The 20,379-nt window shown below is 43.9% G+C and overlaps 2 protein-coding genes across 12 annotated transcripts; one reads left to right on the forward strand and one right to left on the reverse strand.

Moving 5' to 3' along the window:
* Window positions 1–655: 655 nt before the first annotated feature.
* LOC124692267 (RNA polymerase II C-terminal domain phosphatase-like 2) lies at window positions 656–10,562 on the forward strand. Of its 11 annotated transcripts, none has more exons than XM_047225631.1 (17): window positions 656–914; window positions 1,348–1,815; window positions 2,746–2,956; window positions 3,253–3,410; window positions 3,498–3,568; window positions 3,661–3,766; window positions 3,860–3,949; window positions 4,300–4,392; window positions 4,743–4,791; window positions 5,583–5,713; window positions 5,799–5,855; window positions 6,125–6,221; window positions 8,082–8,272; window positions 8,376–8,456; window positions 8,879–8,944; window positions 9,846–9,919; window positions 10,072–10,562. In XM_047225631.1, exons 1-17 carry the CDS (start codon window positions 657–659, stop codon window positions 10,079–10,081), a joined length of 2,211 nt encoding a protein of 736 aa, XP_047081587.1. In that variant the 5' UTR covers window position 656; the 3' UTR covers window positions 10,082–10,562. The 11 variants fall into 11 exon arrangements, 6 of the variants coding, with proteins under 6 accessions (XP_047081587.1, XP_047081655.1, XP_047081726.1 ...); XM_047225699.1 differs by having other exon boundaries at window positions 4,309–4,392; XR_006999645.1 differs by lacking the exons at window positions 8,376–8,456; window positions 8,879–8,944; window positions 9,846–9,919; window positions 10,072–10,562 and adding exons at window positions 7,227–7,240; window positions 7,325–7,859; window positions 7,943–7,999 and having other exon boundaries at window positions 8,082–8,195.
* A 454-nt stretch (window positions 10,563–11,016) lies between these two features.
* Window positions 11,017–13,136, reverse strand: LOC124648818. The gene is made up of 6 exons (XM_047188520.1): window positions 13,131–13,136; window positions 12,864–13,031; window positions 12,455–12,518; window positions 12,162–12,322; window positions 11,674–12,063; window positions 11,017–11,627 (listed from the first exon to the last, which is right to left on the reverse strand). Exons 1-6 carry the CDS (start codon window positions 13,134–13,136, stop codon window positions 11,364–11,366), a joined length of 1,053 nt encoding a protein of 350 aa, XP_047044476.1. The 3' UTR covers window positions 11,017–11,363.
* Between the last annotated feature and the right edge of the window lie 7,243 nt (window positions 13,137–20,379).

Genomic DNA, 20,379 nt, shown 5'->3' on the forward strand with positions numbered 1-20,379 from the left:
CCGCGTAGAGCTTTTCTATCCAATTCCCCGGTCCACATGGCTCCACTCCATCTTGTTATCGCCCAATAGGTGGCAAGCAACTTGCGAGAAACTCCTGTCGCATGGTTCTAGTGTTGTGCTACGAATTCAACCGAGACCAAAATGAAAAACAGAGAGGATAATCATTTCCCAGGACGAAGAAAAAAAAAGAGAAAAGAATCCCGTTGGGCACGGCCATGGCCCACGACGTACCAAGTCAGAAGAAAACGAGACAGTCCCAGCCATTGGGCCCCACCCACGCGGCAGTACATGCGTACAGTGACGCACCCACCTGGGCTCGGCACGCGACCCAACCCGACCCGACCCGGTCCAAGCGACCGACCGGAGCCCGACCCGGCGCGCGGCCGGACCGGAACCCTCCTCCGCCCCCTCCACCTCTATATAAGCGCACCCAGAGCCCCCGCTGCGCCGTTCCCCTCCGCCCTCCCCCAAATACCAAAACCCGCGTCCGCCGAAGCACACGGCGGGCGTGCCTGCGCTTCCCCTCACACTCTCCCTCCCCCATTCCCCTCCCCTCCCACCCTCCAGCGCCCCCCATGGCGACGCCCCGCCCCGCGCCGCTCCTCGCCGGCCCATCCTCCGCCGCGGCGGCGGCGGCGCCCGCCAGGCAGGTCACCATGCGGATGTTCCACGGCGACGTCTCCCTCGGCGAGGCCGAGGTCTTCCCGATCAAGCCCGGGCCCGACGCCGCGCTGCCCTTCCCCAGCAACGAGATCCGCGTCAGCCACCTCTCCCCCGCCAGCGAGCGCTGCCCGCCGCTCGCCATCCTCCAGACCATCGCGCCCTTCTCCGTGCGATGCAAGCTCCAGGCAAAGACGGTCCCGCTCAACCCCAGCATCCACAGACTCTACCTCACATGCTTCAACGAGTACAAGGTTTGCCCGCGCTTCTCCCCGACAGTTCCCTTGTGTGCAATAATCGCTCATATGCCCTCGTATTAGCATAATACCTGCCACGCCCCATTTCAAATAGAACCGAAATAAGCGCCTAGAAACGACTACCTAGATAGGAAATGCCCCCAATCACCAACGATTGAAGAATCTTACACATTATCAATTCAGTGTGCCGTTCATCGGTTGGGAGTTTGCGGTAGTAGTAAGAATTTTGGAAGAGGATTTGTAAAATAAGTGCCTAAAAACGACTACCTAGTTGGGAAATGCTACTTGCCCCATCAGTAGCAGATCGTTCCCCAATCACCAACGGTTGAGCCATCTCACACATTCTACAGCGATTATTTTCATCGGTTCAGCGCCCTGCTAGCAATTTATTTAGGGATACCATTTGTAAAAACAATGGCTGTGTGTGCAGAGCGCGGTGGTGGTGGTCGGGGACGAGGAGCTGCACCTGGTGGCGATGCCGAGCAAGGCGGTCAACGTGCCGTGCTTCTGGTGCTGCGCCGTGCGCGCCGGCCTCTACGCCTCCTCCGTCGGGATGCTCAACCTGCGCTGCCTCGCCATCGTCTTCGACCTCGATGAGACCCTCATCGTCGCCAACACCGTCGCCTCCTTCGAGCGCCGCATCGGGGACCTCTCCCACAAGATGGAGGCCGTGGACGATCCCGGCAGGGTGGCGGCCATGTCCGCCGAGATCAAGCGCTACATCGAGGACAGGGCGCTTCTAAAGGAGTTCATCGACAAGGATACCGTTACGGATAATGGCAGGATCCTCGTGGCACAGAAGGAGGAGGTGCAGCCTATAGGTGCCCAGGACCGGCTTCTGCGGCCCGTCATACGGCTACCGGAGAGGAACGCCATTCTCACCCGCATCAATCCAGAGGTACAATTTTGGTTCTCACTCAACTTCTGCTTCTGTTGTTGCTCATTGGATGTCTGGGGAGGGTTACAGTTTATCCACAATAACAGTATTATAATTCCCTTGTTTTAACCAATCCCCTGGGCCTGGCTGTGGAAAATGATGTATAAATGGGCTCCGCTTTGTCTTGTACAACAAGGCATGTCGTGTGGGACCGTGTCTCCTTTCCTTTGATGATCTGGCATTAAAGGTTTTCTATATGCATTCTAGTTGCCGCAATACATTGATCGTCTCATTAAACGCTTGCATAGCTCAACTCTTTCTTTCTATGTTTACGCATTTATTACTATCACCTGTTTAGTTGCCAAAATTGCAATATTCTTTACCTGCCGAATATGTTGCATCTTAACCAAATATATGGGGCTAGCATCCCAATGAATATTAACAAGTACTAGGAAACACAAGTTTTAGGCCACCTAATGTTAGGCCTTTCGGTCAAGGGCGGGCCTGGTGCAGCGGTAGAGCCTCACCGCCTGTGACCGAGAGGTCCCAGGTTCGAGTCGCAGTCTCCTCACATTGCACTTCGTGAGGGTAAGGCTTGCCACTAACACCTTCCCCAGACCCCGCACAGTGCGGGAGCTCTTAGCACTGGGTACGTCCTTTTTAATGTTAGGCCTTTCGGTCCAACACATTATGTGCCAACAGCATTGCATATATTTGCGACCTTCAGCAACAAATATATTCTGTTTCAGTATCGTAGTTCTTGGCTGACATCATATGGGCTGTGGACTAAATATGGGATCAACATTAGTTTCTTCCGTAACTCTTATGTTTTGGTGTTTTGGAATTTAAGCCATCAACTAGATCTTATTCTTTTGGTCGCGGTATTCTTTTGCGATTACTTTTCCTCTCGCCCTATCCTCATTACCCATTTCAATGTTTTATTGCATTCAGATCCGCGATACTAGTGTTTTTGTAAAGCTAAGGCCTGCCTGGGAAGATTTGAGAAGTTATCTAACTGCCAAGGGACGCAAAAGATTCGAGGTCTATGTATGTACGATGGCTGAAAGAGATTATGCTCTTGAGATATGGAGGCTTCTTGATCCAGAAGCTAATTTAATCAGCTTGAATAATATTTCAGAACGTGTAGTATGTGTAAAACCAGGTAAGATCTCAAGAGTTTGGAGCTTTCCTCTTTCAACTATTGTGCAGTGCTTGCCCATCGCAGCATTGATCTATTGTATTTACATCACCATTTTTCTCGAAAGTATTTACATCAGCATTAACACGCTCTAGCCATTGTAGATTGTCCAATCCAAATTTTATGCCCTATCTAAATGTTAAAAAGTACCACACAATCCTGCATAATGATTTCTGAAATGTTGATAGTTAGAATGATAGTGCTGTTTCTTCGTGCTCCAGAAAAGCTGTTTGTCTTACTCACTGTTTCTATTGATGCAGATTCAAGTAAGTCTCTGCAGCATGTTTTTAAAAACGGAGGATGCCATCCAAAGATGGCCATGGTGATTGATGACAGGCTGAAGGTCTGGGATGAGAAAGACCAGCCTCGAGTCCATGTTGTTCCTGCATATGCTCCATACTATGCCCCACAGGCTGAGGTATTTTTTTGTGTTTTTTTCTTACATGTTTTCAGTTGAACATATTTCTGTGCTGGAATAATGTGTTAATGTTCTTGCATATCCTAGACGGCGAATGCTGTTCCAGTGCTTTGTGTTGCGAGAAATGTTGCTTGCAATATTCGTGGTGGTTTCTTCAGGTTGGTAGAAACAGTTATTACGATACGACCTGTGCATTCTGATGATACCATACTTACAGCCTTAATGTTTTTCTTTGTTTTGATGGAAAAAGGGAGTTTGATGAAAATCTATTGAAGAAAGTGTTTGAACTATTATACGAAAACGAGTTATTGGATCTTCCATACGCTCCAGACGTCGGCGACTACTTAGTCTGCGAGGTAATGTCCTCTTGACACCACGTTGTCGTATTGCAGTTTATCCGCTGAAAGTCTGAACTCTGAAAGTTTATTTTGTCTGTTATTTATTTTCAGGACACTAGTTTTGTACCAACCAACAAAGATCCTGCCCCTATACCTGAGGGTATGAGTGGAGCTGAAGTGGAGAAGAGGTTGAATGGGCGGGTAAGTTTTCATATGATGTTTCTGCTTTGATTGATTTTGTGGGCAATCTTTTCTCCCCCTTTTACTAAGGAGGCCATACATTATCTCTGTTCTGGTATCACAAGATTGCTCCCATGTACTTGCTCGGTTACCAATAACTACTTTACCTCTCGTGATATTATTACAAAAAATTATCAAATAGGCTGTAATATTAGCTGAAACTTGACCCTATTTTTTTGACCAAATGGACCCTGATTTTTGTAAGAACATTAGTCCCAACTACTGGACTATCGGAGCTTCATTACTTCATTAGGATCTCAATTAGATATGAAATTTCAAGGATGAACATGCAGTAATGCGAGTTGTTTCAGGCACATCAGGTGGACCAAAAACAGATATCTTCTTCAACCCCTATACCTGAGGGTATGAGTGGAGCTGAAGGGGAGAAGAGATTGAATGGGCGGGTAAGTTTTTTTATGATGTTTCTGCTTTGATTGATTTTGTGGGCAATCTTTGCTCTCCCTTTTACTAAGGATGCCATATATTATCTCTGTTCTGTGGTATCACAAGATTGCTCCTATTTCCTTGCTTAGTTACCAATAACTACTTTACCTCTCGTGATATTATTACAAAAAAATATCAAATTGGCTGTAATATAGCTGAAACTTGACCCTATATTTTTGACCAAATGGATCCTGATTTTTGTAAGAACATTAGTCCAACTACTGAACTATCGGAGCTTCATTATTTCATTAGAATCTTAATTAGATATGAAATTTCAAGGATGATCATGCAGTAATGTGAGTTGTTTCAGGCACATCAGGTGGACCAAAAACAGATATCTTCATCAACCCGTTTATCAGGTACTTCATAATTCTCTTTTTTTTTTTGCCACTTGTCTCCATGCTGGCCTTTCCTTGTCGTCTATTAGTTTGGTATTTTTAATTTTCAAGTTAGTTGTGTTAACTTGCAAAGAGGGAATGGGGATGTCTCTGCAAAAAAAAAAGACCACTGTACTATGTAATGCAGCATCGTTAGCATAATGCTCCAAATCCTAATTCTGACCGCATTATGGTTTGCTTTCATTGACATCTTTCCGGATGTACAAAAAATATCTTGTCAAATGCTCAGAAAATATTGTCATGATTTCATATTTACTCGATGTTGAAGCTCTGATTTTAGCTGGTAATGTATTTTTGGAGAAGCAGGAATGGAGACTGACCCTAAGAAATCTTTTGAGAACGAAAAACAAAGAAAATAGTCTACTTTCAAGTTTAGGGTCATTCTATTGATCATATTTAGGACTCTGCTCATCTGGCTTCTATACACATCGTTTTTTTATGCATTTCAAGTAGTATCATAATCCCTCTGGTTCTTTATGTAAGGTGTACTTTAACTACCCAAAATTAAGCTTTTTGGCCACTAACTAATGCAATAATATGTGGATTATGTTACACCAAATTGATACAATCAGATTCATCTTCAAAAGCACTTCCTTATGAAGTTATGATTGTACAACCGTTAGCAGAACGTAGGCAGTCAAAATATAACTTATATTTCGAAACAGAGGGAGTGCATTATTTCACTGCGTACAGTGTGTATTAATTTGAACCTGGTGCTTTAAGTAACCTACGCGGCCCAACCTTTTGTGCAGATGACGTGCGAGTGGCACCGCGAGGCAATCTAGCTGGTTCAAATGTCGAATCCAATGGAGGCTCACTGCCAATAACCCCTTTATTGTTTGTCTCGGTATTACAAGAAATTGGGCGACTATGTAACTCTAAGGTATGCTGTTGGCTTAGTGTTTCAGTGCATGTTTGGCTTTACTGTTCTTGACTTCGAACTAATCTCCTGCTCTTTCTTAATATAGGTGGAGTTTAGGTCTACAGTAAGCAGCACTGGCAAAAGTACGCAATTTTCAGTTGAGGTTGGTGCTTTGCATTTGTGATTGAGCATACTGTTTATACTATGTTCTTTTGCCAATAACCTGGTTTGAAGTCTGAACCCCAGAGCCCAGATCGCGACAAATATCTATTCAGGAGATAATAATGGACCTTATTTTGAAGTTTCCCTGAATTAGCCTTTTAACATTGACATGAACTCAACTGGCTTTGCTTTCTTGCTTGCTGATGTATGTTTTAAACGAAGTTGCCAAATTTCTGCCTAATTCTTCCACCTTCATCTTACATGTGACAGGTGCTATTTAGTAACGAAAAAGTTGGATCTGGCACTGGAAAAACAAGGGAGGAGGCCCAAGTGCAAGCTGCTGAAAAGGCTCTCCAAAATTTGCAAAGTAAGATATATTCCTTTTATTTTGGATAATGCAAGCTCGCAATTCTGTTACACTTATTTTATTTTAGACTCCTTGTGAGGTATCATCCTCTCACTTATATAAGATAACCATTTATTCTTCCCTGTATGATGTCGTTGCCTTCACTCTACTTCTATTATTGTCAAATGATGCCACTGAGTTAAATAGTAAATAAACATGACTGAAATGAAATCTATGCTTGTAAGGGGATCTATTTTTTTGTTCATGTTGGTTGGATATGGTTTGCAAATAATCTACTACCATAGCCTGAGGTGCTGTTTAATGCCATGTAACAGCGCTTAGATCTTTACTTGTATAATCATTCATGTCATCAAATTGTGGGAGTGCAATTCCGATTGGTTCGTTCAATACAACCTCTACTTTTAGAGAGAAGGCAAAGCCAGGTTCATGATTTATGCAAGACAAAAGGAAGATAATATAGCTGGCTAAACAAATGGAGTGCGAACCAAATATCACAAACTGCACTCCTGACTTCAACGTAGTAAAGAGGTGGTTGTCATTAGGATCCTCACCAACTATGGTGAAAATAATCAGGAATTGCATATCTCCATACTGGTAACTGGGTGTATGTTCCCTGTATATTTCAAGTTTACCAGAAATGGTAGCTGTGGCATAACACAGTAAATTCGGAAGTAATTCTTCGCTAACAAATTAAGTATTATCACATTTGGCTATTTTTGTACCTTGGTCTTGCTAACATGAAAAATGAACTTGCTATATCTTAATACCACCATAAGGAAATAACCTCCTATATCTTGCCACGGCTAACCTTAGGCACATCCACACAATGTGGCTTCCACGGGGAAAGTGCCCAACAAAATGGCTCTCACTAGTAGTAGCATAGACAGTTTGATGTGTTTTCACTTTTCAGCTCTGCATTACAGTTTCACATACGAATTTGCACTAACAGTGACTGCTCCTGCTCACTCTTGAGCAATCCCCCCCCCCCCCCCCCCAAAAAAAAAAAAAAAGTGTATCGTGTAAGTGAACTTGGTTGTGTTGGTTCAATTAGGCCACCAAACCGCATGTTTAGGCACTGAATGTGGTGAAGTGAATATTTGAAGGTCATTACCAGGCCAACCAAGTCAGGATGATGACATAGCAGTACCACTCCAGTGAAGGGGCACATGGAGCCAAGGTACTCCAATGCTTTTGTATTTGTCAGACCGGTTATCTCAATTTCAATCCAATTTCTTCTCGAGACCCTCTGCCATTACTTTCTTCCCCAGTCGACTCCGCTGCATCCGCAAGCCCTGTGCCCCACACAATGGCTTCCTTGCTTAATGCACCGCTGGTGGACCTGGAAGGATGGGCCTGCTTAATGATTGAGTTCCTTCGCCAGATTCATGTTCATTCCCACAGCTGCGGCACTTTGGATTGGAAGAACTTGGCTGTGTCTGTTGGTGACTTGGTGTACTACTCAATGATACATATCTTGCTGTACTACTCAATGATACATATCTATGCATGGATAGATCTCTATAGAGGGAGGTACCTGCAGCCCGGCCCGTTCACCGTGTTGGTTTATTTGGTGTTGTTTTTGTCTTGGCATGTCTTATGCCCTTCGCTGTGCTGCCACTGCAAGTCCTTGTCATAACCGTGCGTATAGCTAAATGACCTTCATTGATTCATCAATCACTGGAACATCTGTAGTGACTTACTTAAGTATGTTTTTTATGTAGTAGTATGGTAATCTACTTGATGACCAATGTGACAAGTTCACTGACCCGAAGGGCAATGTACAAAATATTTTTTCCTCTTAAGCTCCCATTGACTAGAAATTTGCTTTCTCCTAAATTCTCTGAACTCACTGACTTGTAGGCAATTACTTGTCATTTGTTGCTCCTATGGCTGGGGTTCTTAATAAAGACACAAGCAAGTCTCCTGGGGGTGGAAATGGCTTTCTGGAAGACGATATCGATGCAGATGGTGATACTTCTATGAAAGAACTATCTGGAAGTACACCAATTGTGGATAGGTTGTCCTCTGTTATAAGTCTTCTTAGAGAACTTGTAAGAGTTGATGCTACTACCTGATATTTCACTTTCTCATCTACCTTTCACATTCGTTGTACTCTTGCTTCATTGAATTCTAATGTGCATTTTCTGCTTCTAGTGCGTGGAGGATCAGCATGTAGTATTTCGAGATGAAGTCCAGAATCCTGGCTCGGCAATCAACGAAGAATACCATTTTCAGGTTACTTATATAATATCTATTCTAAATTCTGCAAGAATACTGTGGGCCTTCTGGCTTATAGTGGAATGTACCTATACCTAAGTGTTGCAGTTCTGACCAGTTCCCACCTGTGCGGCTGAGACTAGTACCTGTCTTTGGCTATTCGCCGGTGGGGTTACCACTGTATCGGTAAATGATTTACCGGTTTTGCTAAAGGGTTTACTTTTTTAGTTTGTTTGAAGAACTAGCTGGTTACCACCTGATTGTGGCATCTTCAAAGTTTAAAAAGTTTAATCCTTACATTCAGATTTGACTTTCAACGAGTTTTCAGTAAACCAAAATGAATTGGACCATTTATAATCAGCAATTTAGTATGTAACTATGAACACACCTTCTGTGAGCTTGTTAATGCAATTAATAACATATTTTGTTATTTTTTGAAGGTTGAACTTGCAGGACAGATACTTGGGATTGGCATTGGTGCGAACAGAGATTTTGCGAAGCTTCAGGTACTATATTTCCTAGTGTACTGCCGTTTTCATTGGTGGCTTTTATATTTTGGTGCCATTGAGATATTAAATTGCTAAATTAGTTTAAATATTTGCATGAAAGTGGTATAATGTGACATCTGCAGTATTTTATAGATTTGCGTTATATACATAAATCTGCACTGTGTTCTGTTCTTTGCCATAAAATCTAGTATATGCTGGAGCTATAATAAGTATACAACCGTCTAGCTAGGATTCTAGCACGTGCAAAGTTATATTAGGAATTTGATAGATGCCTCCTTTGAGCCACTGTCTCAAACCTCAATGAGGTGTGCATAAACCAGGTTCGCTAACAAGACTAAGCCTTATGGCTGCTTTGGGTGCTAATGAAGCGGCCTCCATTTCGCGAGCTCCTGATTAAGATTAGCCATGCTCCGCGGAGCTATTGAGGTGTCAGAAGCACCCATGAAGCTAGACGGAACATTAGAAACATCATCTTGTCCGGCCAGATCAGCATGGGTGTGGGCATCCGATGTATCAGCCCAGAAACTGTCCCTATAGTTACTCATCATGAATAATATTCCAGGCATGCTCTCAGAACATCTGCGCAAGCTTCTTCTTGAATGCTTTTATGTTTTTTAGTAGCTAAGAGACCTCAAGGCATTCCATCTTGAGGGATGCGCTGTTACAGTGTATTTGTTGCTACAGATAGCCAGTTCACAGGTTTAAAAAGAATACCAGTTCACAAATTATCTCACTAGTATGTTTAATTATTTATCTCTTGTATGAAAGGCTAGGATTTTGACTATTATATTCTACCGTCGTGCTCCAAATCCAAATGCATACACTAGTTCAAGCTTTTGTTTAGGTCTTGTCGTTTAACAAAAGCTATGCCTGATTTCCGGAAATTATGTTGTTTCAGGCTGCAGAAGAGGCCCTGAGATTCCTGGAAACAACTACTGACCCACAGATCAAGAAGCATTTGAGACCAATAAGGTTATTTTTTTCTGGAATTTATCGAGCACTGCCATAAGTCTGTAGCATCTCTTTCTAAGAAGGCCTAGTTGTAGCCTTTTTGAGGGGCGGAACCTTTTTTTTTTTTCAGAGAGAACCATTGTTACTGACAGATTCCCTTGTCTTTTATGCAGATGCAGTTGAACTCCTCACCCTTTCCTCATCCCCCAACTGTACCAACCAAATGAGTTGAAAGAAAATTGGAATGTGAAACCAGCTTCGCACTTAACCATTCCATGTACAAAATGGTCGCATGTGACTGATTTACCGGAAGCACCTCTCTGTGAGTATGGTTGTCGCCTCCTCAACCAGGATGTGTGTATCCACTGTTGGTACTCGTAGGCTTGGATATGCAACTTTTGGAGATGGTACATATACAAAGCGGGACATGAGGCTTTCTTGATTCTTTTGACTACCTTCCCCGGAGAATCTTCTCGTAGACTATTTGCCTCCGCAGTGCGCACAACAGAAGATGTACTTATCAGGATAAGATACTGGCATGGTTGGCTGTAAACAAGTAGGAATGTAGAGTTAGTTGTGAGTATTATTACCAGTTCCGGATGCAGTTGTAAATTGTTTAGGGGCATTAAATCTGCAATGCTAATGCTGATTTTTCAAGTTTATATATGTTTAGGAGCATTAAAACGGTGTTAATGTTTTGTACTCCCTCCTATAATAAAAGGATGTCTCAACTTTGTCTAAATTTGCATGTATCTATGATACATACAAATCTAACAAATTTGAGACATCATTTTGTGGACCGAGGGAGTATAATTTAGAGTATTACCTATTTTGCAAATCGTAGATATAGTAGCTGGCAAGCTGGGCATGTTAGCCTTGCGCAGTTCTATTCAATTATTTGGTGGTTCTAGAGCGCGCATGTACCTCATCTTGTGTATAGTGCAGTTATTACTGCTCCGTAAAATTCATTCATCTAAGCATCGAGATCCACACACACAAGAGTAATAGACAACATGCTCGTCGCAGAGATAATCTCAACTACATGTACTGTATTTCGTTTTTTTCTTTTCAGGAACTTATATACTGTAATAGTGTATCTGCTTTTTGCCAACACATGCTGAAGGCTGCAATTTACTCTTCGGTTTCACTATTAGTTCTACTATGTGCTTAGCTATTTGTGGAATTGAGATAAGGGTTTAGGATTCCTTCAAAACAAGGTATTTACTAGATAAGAAATCAAAATCAAAGACAGCTAAGTGATAACGGGTGCACTAATAACAGCTTTTTTCCGGGAGGACTTCCTATATGCAACGCTACATCGAAGACAGTGGCTGCTGTAATTGATAACTGGTGCACGATTAACAGCTTTTCTCGTCTCTTGAGAGTTGCAGCATAGAAATGGTTTCAGCGGGCGAACACCATGACCTCCAAAACGGCAAGATTAGACCGTATTCATATAACTGTTTCATGTTTCTGTGGTGCCAATCTGGAGACCGAGGCTCCGGAGCAACCGCTGCAGGGCTTTGCTGACCCAGGCCATGTCATTTTCGAACATACCGGCTGGCGCCCTATTCTCCACGGGCGCACCTTCATCGTTCAGGGTCTGTACTGCAACTTTTGCTCTTCTGCGAAGCACGTCAGGAACCTTGTGGTCTTTCTCCAAGGTAAACTGTGTCAGAAAACCATAGGCGGCCGTATGATTAATCGTATGCAATAACCGGTGACCGTCCTGCAGGGTTGCAGCTAGGTGAAACCGGCGCACGATCATTATAAACCAAAGGACGGAGAGCTGGAGAATCAGTTACCTGCAGTCCGTTGGCGCCATTTGCCCGCATATTTTCTCTTTGAGGAGAAGAACCACCATCGGTGCCTGCTACATCCGTCATCACCTTGTCGGTCTGTTGATTCTCATGGATTTCGTTATCGTCTGGCAGAATTGCGCCATTATATGATCCTGCAAAGTGGACGTCTTCCGCTCCAATCGACGGGTATGTCACCTCTAATACTTCCTGGCACTTGGCGTCATCCCAGTCTTCGTAGACCACCAATGTCTTCGAGGTCTCTGCTATCTGCAGAGTTCTGTTGTGGCCGTGCTGCCAGCTGACCTGCCCCGACGGATCTTGCAGCAAGAACTTGAACTCGATCGCCCTGTTCGCTGGCAAGTCCTAGCCGGACCAGAGACGGCGAGATCAATCATCCACGATCGACAAGAGAGTGGCGCATGAAAGAATGTGCGCGCGCGGGACGGACTTGAGGAGCTTACCATCCTCGCCGTCCAAACGTGGCCTTCCGACCACTCCAGAGCGGCTGCCTTGGTCGGGTCCCAAAGGCCGAGCGCCGGGTCGTCGCCGACGACGAGGAACCGCTGGCCGAACGCGCACTGCCTCTGCAGCACGAACTTGACCTGCACCGTGTTCACAGGGTCTGGCGAGGAGGATAGATTCGCAGAAGAACGGGAGTTAAAACGGGTTTCTTGGTCGTTAGGAATCAATCACACCAGAAAATACTACAGTAGTCATTTTGTTCCTGTACGCACGAGTGGGAAGTTGAGCTCACCGTCAGGGAGCGGCGGCAGGATCGCGGTAGAAGCGACGTACTCATCAACCTGCGCCTGCGCGATCTGCACCAAATCGACAGGTTTCATTCATAACTGAGAAGTGCGCGATTGACCTGAAGAACTGTCCGGGAACAGAGCCAGCGAGGGCGAGGCACGGCACCGGAGCGAGTATCCGAGCTGGAGGAGAGCAGCAAATTACCTCCTGCGCGACGGCCACGGCGTTGCGCGCGGGCGCCGGGGAGGCTTCCTCGAGCGACGCCACGACGAGGAACCTCGGTCGAGCGCAGCCTACGCCGTGGCGGCGCCGCGCCCTGTGACCGGGCAGCGGCCGCGCGAGCACCCCGCCTCCTCCGCAAGCCACGGCCTCCATCGCGGCGCCGGCGTGTCCTCAAGAGCGGAAAGGCTTACAAGCCGGCCGGCGGGTCGGCAGCTGCAGGTGGTGCGGCGCGGTGGTGTTTGCTTTGCTTGCTTGTGGGAGCGGGGAGCACGGGATCGCGCGCGCGGGTGTGTGGACGTGGTGGCTGCTGCTGAGTAAGCAGTTAGCCCGCCTGCCCTGGTCTCGCGTCGCGTCTGGATCTCCGCGTGCCCAGTGGGGTTCCGGAGTGTTTTCAGTCAGCTCCCGCCGTTTTATCCGTGCCAAGTACATGGTCTCGCTCATGTCCTCTCCCCAGGCGCCCCCATCTCAGCCCCCCACCCCACGATCTCGCCGGTGAAATCTCGCGATGGCGGAGCGGAAGTGGTCGTTGGGGATGCTGCCTTTCGAGGAGTTGATGAAGATCGCCGATGAAAGGGGGAAGCGACGCGAGGAGGAGAAGGCGGCGGAGGAACGACGGCAAACAAAGCTGCGGCAAAAATTGCTGATGCTGCAGATCTGCCTTGCCTCGCCGTGGGCTATCGAGCAGATGGTGAAGGGATGGCGGCCGCGGCTGTCGGGGCAAGGGATCGAGGAGCAGATCGAGGCGGCGCATGCGATGTTGGATCTCACGGATCCCGACCACCCGATGCGGGAGCTTGCGGCGCAGGGGATTGCGGATTTGGAGGAGATGACGTGACGCTGCTGAGGGGATGGGGCACCTGGTCGCCCATATGCTGTGCTGTCGTGGTCCCTGGAGGAATCACTGAGATTCTCCATGACTAGGCCCGCAAGGTAGGGGGGCTTGGGAGCTTCTGCTTCCCCTGCACCTCTGTCGTCGCAAAGTGCTCGACCCGAATCCATATTTGGGGGTAGTACCAGCGAAGCTACCAATGCCAAAAACGGGGGGAACCAGAGAGCCCCCGCAGAGTTTTCCACCAAAGGATAGAGAGCGAGAAAGCGATGAGAGAGGCGGCGGAGGGGTTGGAGCTGCTGAAGAAGACGCCGGTAGGAATCATGGCTCTGCCAGTTCCGCCAAATCGAAGGATGTCGGAGATGCTAATGCCAAGCCCTGTTAGGCCACCAACTCCGACGGGGTGGTCTCGATCGCCCAAGGAGGACTCAATCTACGTCAGCAGCTCCTACGACCCAGAGCGGAGGCTGCCACCGATGAAGATGGAGGATCTAACAGCCATCTCCATAATGGCAAGGTTCAAGAGATTCAACAGGCGCCTTCTCGGAGGGAAGAAGAAGGTGTTGTTCGAGGAGCCCTTCAAGGAAGGATGCAAGAAGATTCTCTGAATGGTATATGTCAAAGCAACAACAGTGCAAATCGTTTCCATGTTCTTGAACACTTGTATGATGAGGAGAGTGAGGAGGGTCAAGACTTGACTGATACATCTTGGCATAGCACCTCTCCTGTTTGCTTTGGTGATTATCTTGCCATTGCAGAAGACATGAAGGGTACACATTGCAAAAAATAAATTAGGAAACGAAAGTTGATTGAGCACCAAAATAGGAGGGGGAAGAATACTATGAATGATTGCTCTACTAGAAGAGGGACATGCTCTGTTGGACTAGATCTTGGAAGCAATGCCTCCTTGCAAACTAGGACAGTTGAACATGTCGATGATCCTCTAGTTGAAGAAACAAATTTTGGTTGGTATCGAATTTGTAAAGGGAAAGCAGTTCGGCAAAATTTAGATCCCTTGATGGAATCTAGACGAGCTTTAGGGGTGTAGAAACCTGTTCCGATGTTGCTTAGGCCACCGGCAGGGGATTCTGTAACTGAAGCTTGTAAACGACCATGGAGGAAGCCAGGAGATGAAATTCAATGTTTTATAGGGATAAAAAATTCTATTAGAAATTGTTCCATCTCGTGGGCTTGTAAAAAATAGTCAAGGCCCAAGGCCTAGTCCACTAGAGATTGGAAAGCAGCAGCCTACGTGCCCAGATAAAGCGAAGACATGGTCAACTTTGTCTGAGAAGATATTTATCTCGGGGCACTTGGACAATCTCTTCAGGTGGTGGGAGTGTGAAACTAGGGTTCCTAAGGTGCCATTGGCAGCGGAAATCACAGGAGACATGGGAGAGCGGTATGAAAACAATGGAGGTGGAGGGAATTTTGGAAGAGAAGGAGGAGGACCCAACAAGCAACATCAATTCGATGGATAGAGAGGTAACAACTTCCAGCGCCCTCCTTTTCTCGTCCTGGGCAATTTGGGGGGGGGGGGAATCGGTACCAGAATGGCCAGAATCGTTTTGGAGGAGGGCAAGGATAGTTCAATAGTTTAAATAGAGGTCAATATGGATAGGGATCAGGGCAGTATAGCAACAATCAAAATTAGGGAGGAAGAGTTGGTGATAGAGATCAGTATCAAGGCAGAGCTTATGTTCAAAAAGCTACACCAACTGGTACAGGAGGGGTCTCGACTGGGCAGAACAGAGTAGCTGATGAAAGAACTACTGTATCTACAACAACAATAGCTGCTTCATCAGGTACCACCCAATAGATCCAAGTGGGTTCTAGCTCTAAAACAGACATTGCAGGGAAGAAGGCATTGCAGAATGACAATCTCTTATGCAACATGTGGGAAAAAAAGGGACACATCTCAAAGGATTGTGCTGAGGAAATAGAATGTGTAAACTGTGGGAAAGTACATCTATCCATGAGGTGTGCCTGGCTGAAGTAGAAGAAACCAATAACCAATCTGGTTGGCTTTGGAGGTCCTAGCCTCTGCTTCTTTGTAGTTGAGCATGCAAAAGAAAACTCTGGGGCTGAAGAAAAGGGAAAAATAATAGCAATAGTCAAAGTTCAGGAAGTGGACTTCCAGGTGGATGAAGAGCTACTGGTGACGTGTCTGAGAAGAACCTATACATGGAAATGGACATGGCAAGCAAAAGAAGTATCCACTGGATGATTCTTAGTCAATTTCCCATCAGCTGCAAGGATTAGTGAGGTATCAATATATGACTGGGTTACATTAAGAGGTGCACACATCAAAATCAATGTGAAGCAATGGTCAGATGAGAATTTGGCAGCGGGGAAGCTTGATACAGTTTGGGTAAGGGCTAAGAGAGTCCCCAAAACTCGGAAGAACTACTAGGGAATATGTGAGGTAGGGTCTACCCTAGGACAGGTGATTGAAGTGGACATGAAAACTTTTAGGAAAAATGGAAGCATTAGAAATTTAGAATCTTGGTTGGGGTGGTTAATCACAAAAACATCCCTGCCATGACTAAGCTTACAACAAAGAAGCTGATGATCTACTACATCTACTTCCAAGTAGAAAAGGTGGTGGAGGAAGGGTGGCTAAGGCCAAGAGAAGAATACATACAAGATTTTGATGAGATGGAAGGTACCATGTCACAGGAAATGGGAGACAAAGTGGGAAAGCGACAGAGGAATGAAGAAAATGAGGAGATTCACGAAGGAAACCACATTCAAGCAAGTGAGCAAACTAGAAAAGTTTTGGAAGAAAGAGAAGAAGAAATAAGAAAGCAGAACGATCTTGATGTAATTGCCTTGATAAAGAAGAAACAGTAGCTCCATCAAATGAGACAAACAAGACACAAACAAGAACATAGCTGATTGAGCAAGATGAGGGGGAGAAAGGAAAAAAGAAGAATGACACTGTGGAGGAAACTGGAGACAATGGGAGAGGACTTGACTTAGAAATGGAAGACCAAACTGAAGATCTTGAAATAAATAGAAGAGTTGATTTTTCTGGAGATGAAGGGGATAGGACATGGAGAATCTGACTCTTCACTAAGCATCAACACAAAAATCAACAATGTCTAAGATGGGAAGTCACCTAATCATGGGAAGAAGAAGCACAAAGGGGTTGGGATACTGGAGGAGATAGAGGAAGCCAATGGGAACAGATTCAGTAATAGACTGGCACCCATGAGTGATATACCAATCATGGACAGGGTCAAAAAAAGCTATGATGAAGAATCTTCAGTCGTCAGAAGGTACATCTCTACCCACTTTGGCTAGTACATCTGATTACTGCATTTTAGATATTGCTAGTAAAGTGGGGATGGAGCTTGGAACTTCTCTAGATATGATTGATAGTAATTTGATTTTACCAAGAGGACAAGAACAAGCTAGAGTGAATATTTTCCTTAATAGTGAGAGAGAGGTTGAATGTCAGGAGAGTTCATTAGATCTGGACAACCAGCCAGATGCTGTTGACCAAGCTCTAATGGATATTCTCAAAATTACAAAAGAATACTATGAGGATTTAACAAACAAAATGGTTGTCCCTTTCTCGATGGGGAAGGACAAAATGGGGGAAAGGGTGACTTTGCAAGAAGTGCACTGCAAAACCCCAGTAAAAACTAAAATAAGGTGTAGAAGGGGGGAATGGGAACAAATAATGATACTTGGAATAGTAGAGGAACATGGGAAGAAAGCAAAAAAAAAAATTATATTAGACAGAGTATAAAGGACTTCAAACTAGATTTTGTTGGTACACAGGAAACAATGAGACAAGATTATCCAGCTAATATCCTTAGGAAATAAGTGGAGGGTACGTACAAATTTCATTGGGATGGTATACCTGCAAGAGGAAGATCTAGAGAAATTCTCTTAGGAGCAAATAAAGAGACTTATGATGTTGTGGATAAACAAATGGTGTTTACTATGTTAGATTCCTTATTGCTAGCAAAAAAGATAACTTCACTTGGAACTTAGTGGTGGTGTATGGGGATACCCAACAAGATGGCAAACCCAATTTCTTAGTAGAATTGGTTAATGTCATAAGGAGGTCCACATATCCAATACTAATAACAAGGGATTTTAATATGACTAGAAAGGAGAGTGGGAAAAATAAACCACGGGGGTATAACAGATGGAGCCCCTGTTCAACGTTGTAATTGAACAAGGGGAGCTAATAGAAATTGCTCTCGCTGGGAGGAAATTCACCTGGTGTAATAACCATGAAAATCCAACCTATGAGTTATTGGATAGGGTTTTGGTTTCGACATCTTGGGAAGAGAAATTCCCTCTAGTATATGCATCAACACTACCTAGTGAATTCTCTGACCACACTCCTATTTTGATCAAAATAGGGGATAGCTGAAAATTGCTGGTTCTTGAGATCTAACCTGGAGAGTGTGGTGAGCAAGGTTTGGAACAAAACATACCTAGGGAGGAGGAATATAGACAGATGGCAAAAAAGATTTGAATGTTTGAGAAAAACTTTGAAAGGATGGAATATGAATATAGAAGCGAAATATAGGAAGAATAGGGGGAATCTTGCTTCTCAGTTGGATGAAATTGATAAAAAGGGGAGCTGTATGGCCTAACACAGGTGGAAATAGTTGCCAAAAAATCAATTCAATCCCAACTAGAGATAATTATCTAAGAGGAAGAAATTAAATGGATCCAGAGGGCAAAATAAAAAGGAACTGCTTGAGAGGGATAATAATACTAGATATTATCATTCAAAAGAAAATGGGAGAAGGAGGAAAACTTTGATTATTAGTCTAAATCAGGATGATGGTGTAATAGAAGGACAAGAAAATCTCTAGAGATACATTCGTGACTTCTACAAAAAAAACTCTTTGATAATCTAGATTTAACTAATATTTGATTTAATAATATTGGGATAGACAGGCTTACTGCTGATAACTGTGAACTTCTGATGAAGGATTTTACTATGGATGAATTAAGAACAAATGTGTTTGAAATGGCAGTAAATAAATCAGCTGGCCCAGATGGTTTCAATGTAGAGTTCTACCAAAAGAATTGGGAGCTTGTTAAATAGGACCTATTTGACCTGTTAATGGATTCCCCAAAAGGGGAGCTAGATATTGCTAGACTAAACTATGGATGATAACTTTAGTGCCAAAAGGAAAAGATGCAGACATAATCCAAAAATACAGGCCCATTTGTCTCTTGAATGTATCTTTCAAAATCATAACAAAATTGTTGGTCGATAGACTCATTCAAGTGATTTGGAAAAAAAAATTAAACCAAACAACATTTATCAAAGGTAGACATATAATGGAGGGAGTAAAGGTCTTACATGAGGTATTAAATGATATACACATGAATAAAAAATCTGGGGTCCTCTTCAAGAATGATTTTGAGAAAGCTTTTGACAAAGTCAAATGACTTTTTATATATCATTCAATGGAAGCCAAAGGATTTCCAGCTAAATGGATGGATTTCATTATGAAAACAGTAACCAGTGGTAAAATGGGGATTAATGTAAATGTGGAAATTGGTGCATATTTTTCAACACTCCAGGGCTTAAGGCAGGGGGGGTCCTCTTTCCCTCTTCTCTTTGACATTGATGTTGATATATTAGAAGTTTTTGTAAAGAGAGCACATGGTGAAGGTTTACTGATTGGACTAGGTACAAATCTGATAGAAGGAGGGATATCAACCTTGCAGTATGCAGATGATACTATTCTCCTTCTAGAGGATAATCTGGAACATGCTAGGACTTGAAAATTATTTTATGTTTGTTTGAACAGATGTCAGGACTGAAAATAAATTTTCATAAAAAGAGAGGGAGGGAGACTTTGAGAGAATTTTCACCTGTAAATCTGATCTACTTTCCATGAAATACTTGGGAGTGCCTATTAACAGGAAAAGATTGAACAAATCATACTTGGATTCCAGTGAAGGAAAAATGAGGCATAAATTGGGACCCTGGTAGGGAAAAATCATGGTGATGGGAGGGAGAGTCACTTTGATTAATTCTTCTCTGACTAGTGTCCCTCTGTACATGTTTTTTTTTATATAATACCACGTGGGGTGAAGGAAATATGGATAGGATTAGGAACAGTTTCCTTTGGGATGAAAATGAAAATAAGAAAAAATACCACTTGGTTAACTGGCAGACAGTATGTATGACAAAGAACCAAGGGGGTTTGGGGGTCCTAGATGTAGAAAAAATGAATATTGCTTTGTTATCTAAATGGTTATGGAAATTGTTCAATGAGGATGGCATATGACAACAAATCCTTAGAAAGAAATATCTTCGAAAACAAACACTCTACCATGCAGTAGAAAAAAATGGGGACTCCCATTTCTGGCAAGTTTTAACGGAGATTGAAACTTTCTTTTGGAAGAATTGTCGGGTGCAGATAGGGAATGGAATTAAGACAAGCTTTTGGGAAGGTCAATGGATAGGATCCTCTTGCCTAGCCAAAACCTTCCCTATGTTGTTCATAGTCTCAATGAATAGGGATGTGACAGTACAAGAGGTATTTGATAAAGGGGTGGAAGGGCTCAGGTTTAGGAGAGCGATGGGCTGAGAACTCGGAGAACAATGGTGTGATTTGAAAAAGTTGCTAGAGAGAGTTAATCTGGATAATGAACCTGATATGTTAATATGAAAATTAACAAATTTAGGGATATTTTCAGTTAAATCTTTCTATCTGGCAATGCAATTCAATGAAGTTGTTCCTTATAAATTCATGTGAAAAGTTAAGATACCACCAAGAGTTAAAACCTTCTTGTGGTTAATGCTTAAAAATGTATTCTGACAAGATCTGTGCTTTTACAGAGGGGGGATGTGAGAAACGTTGCCTCTTTTGTGGATGCAATGAGAC

This window comes from Lolium rigidum, chromosome 1 (assembly GCF_022539505.1).
Source record: "Lolium rigidum isolate FL_2022 chromosome 1, APGP_CSIRO_Lrig_0.1, whole genome shotgun sequence".
Classification (NCBI taxonomy): Eukaryota; Viridiplantae; Streptophyta; class Magnoliopsida; order Poales; family Poaceae; genus Lolium; species Lolium rigidum.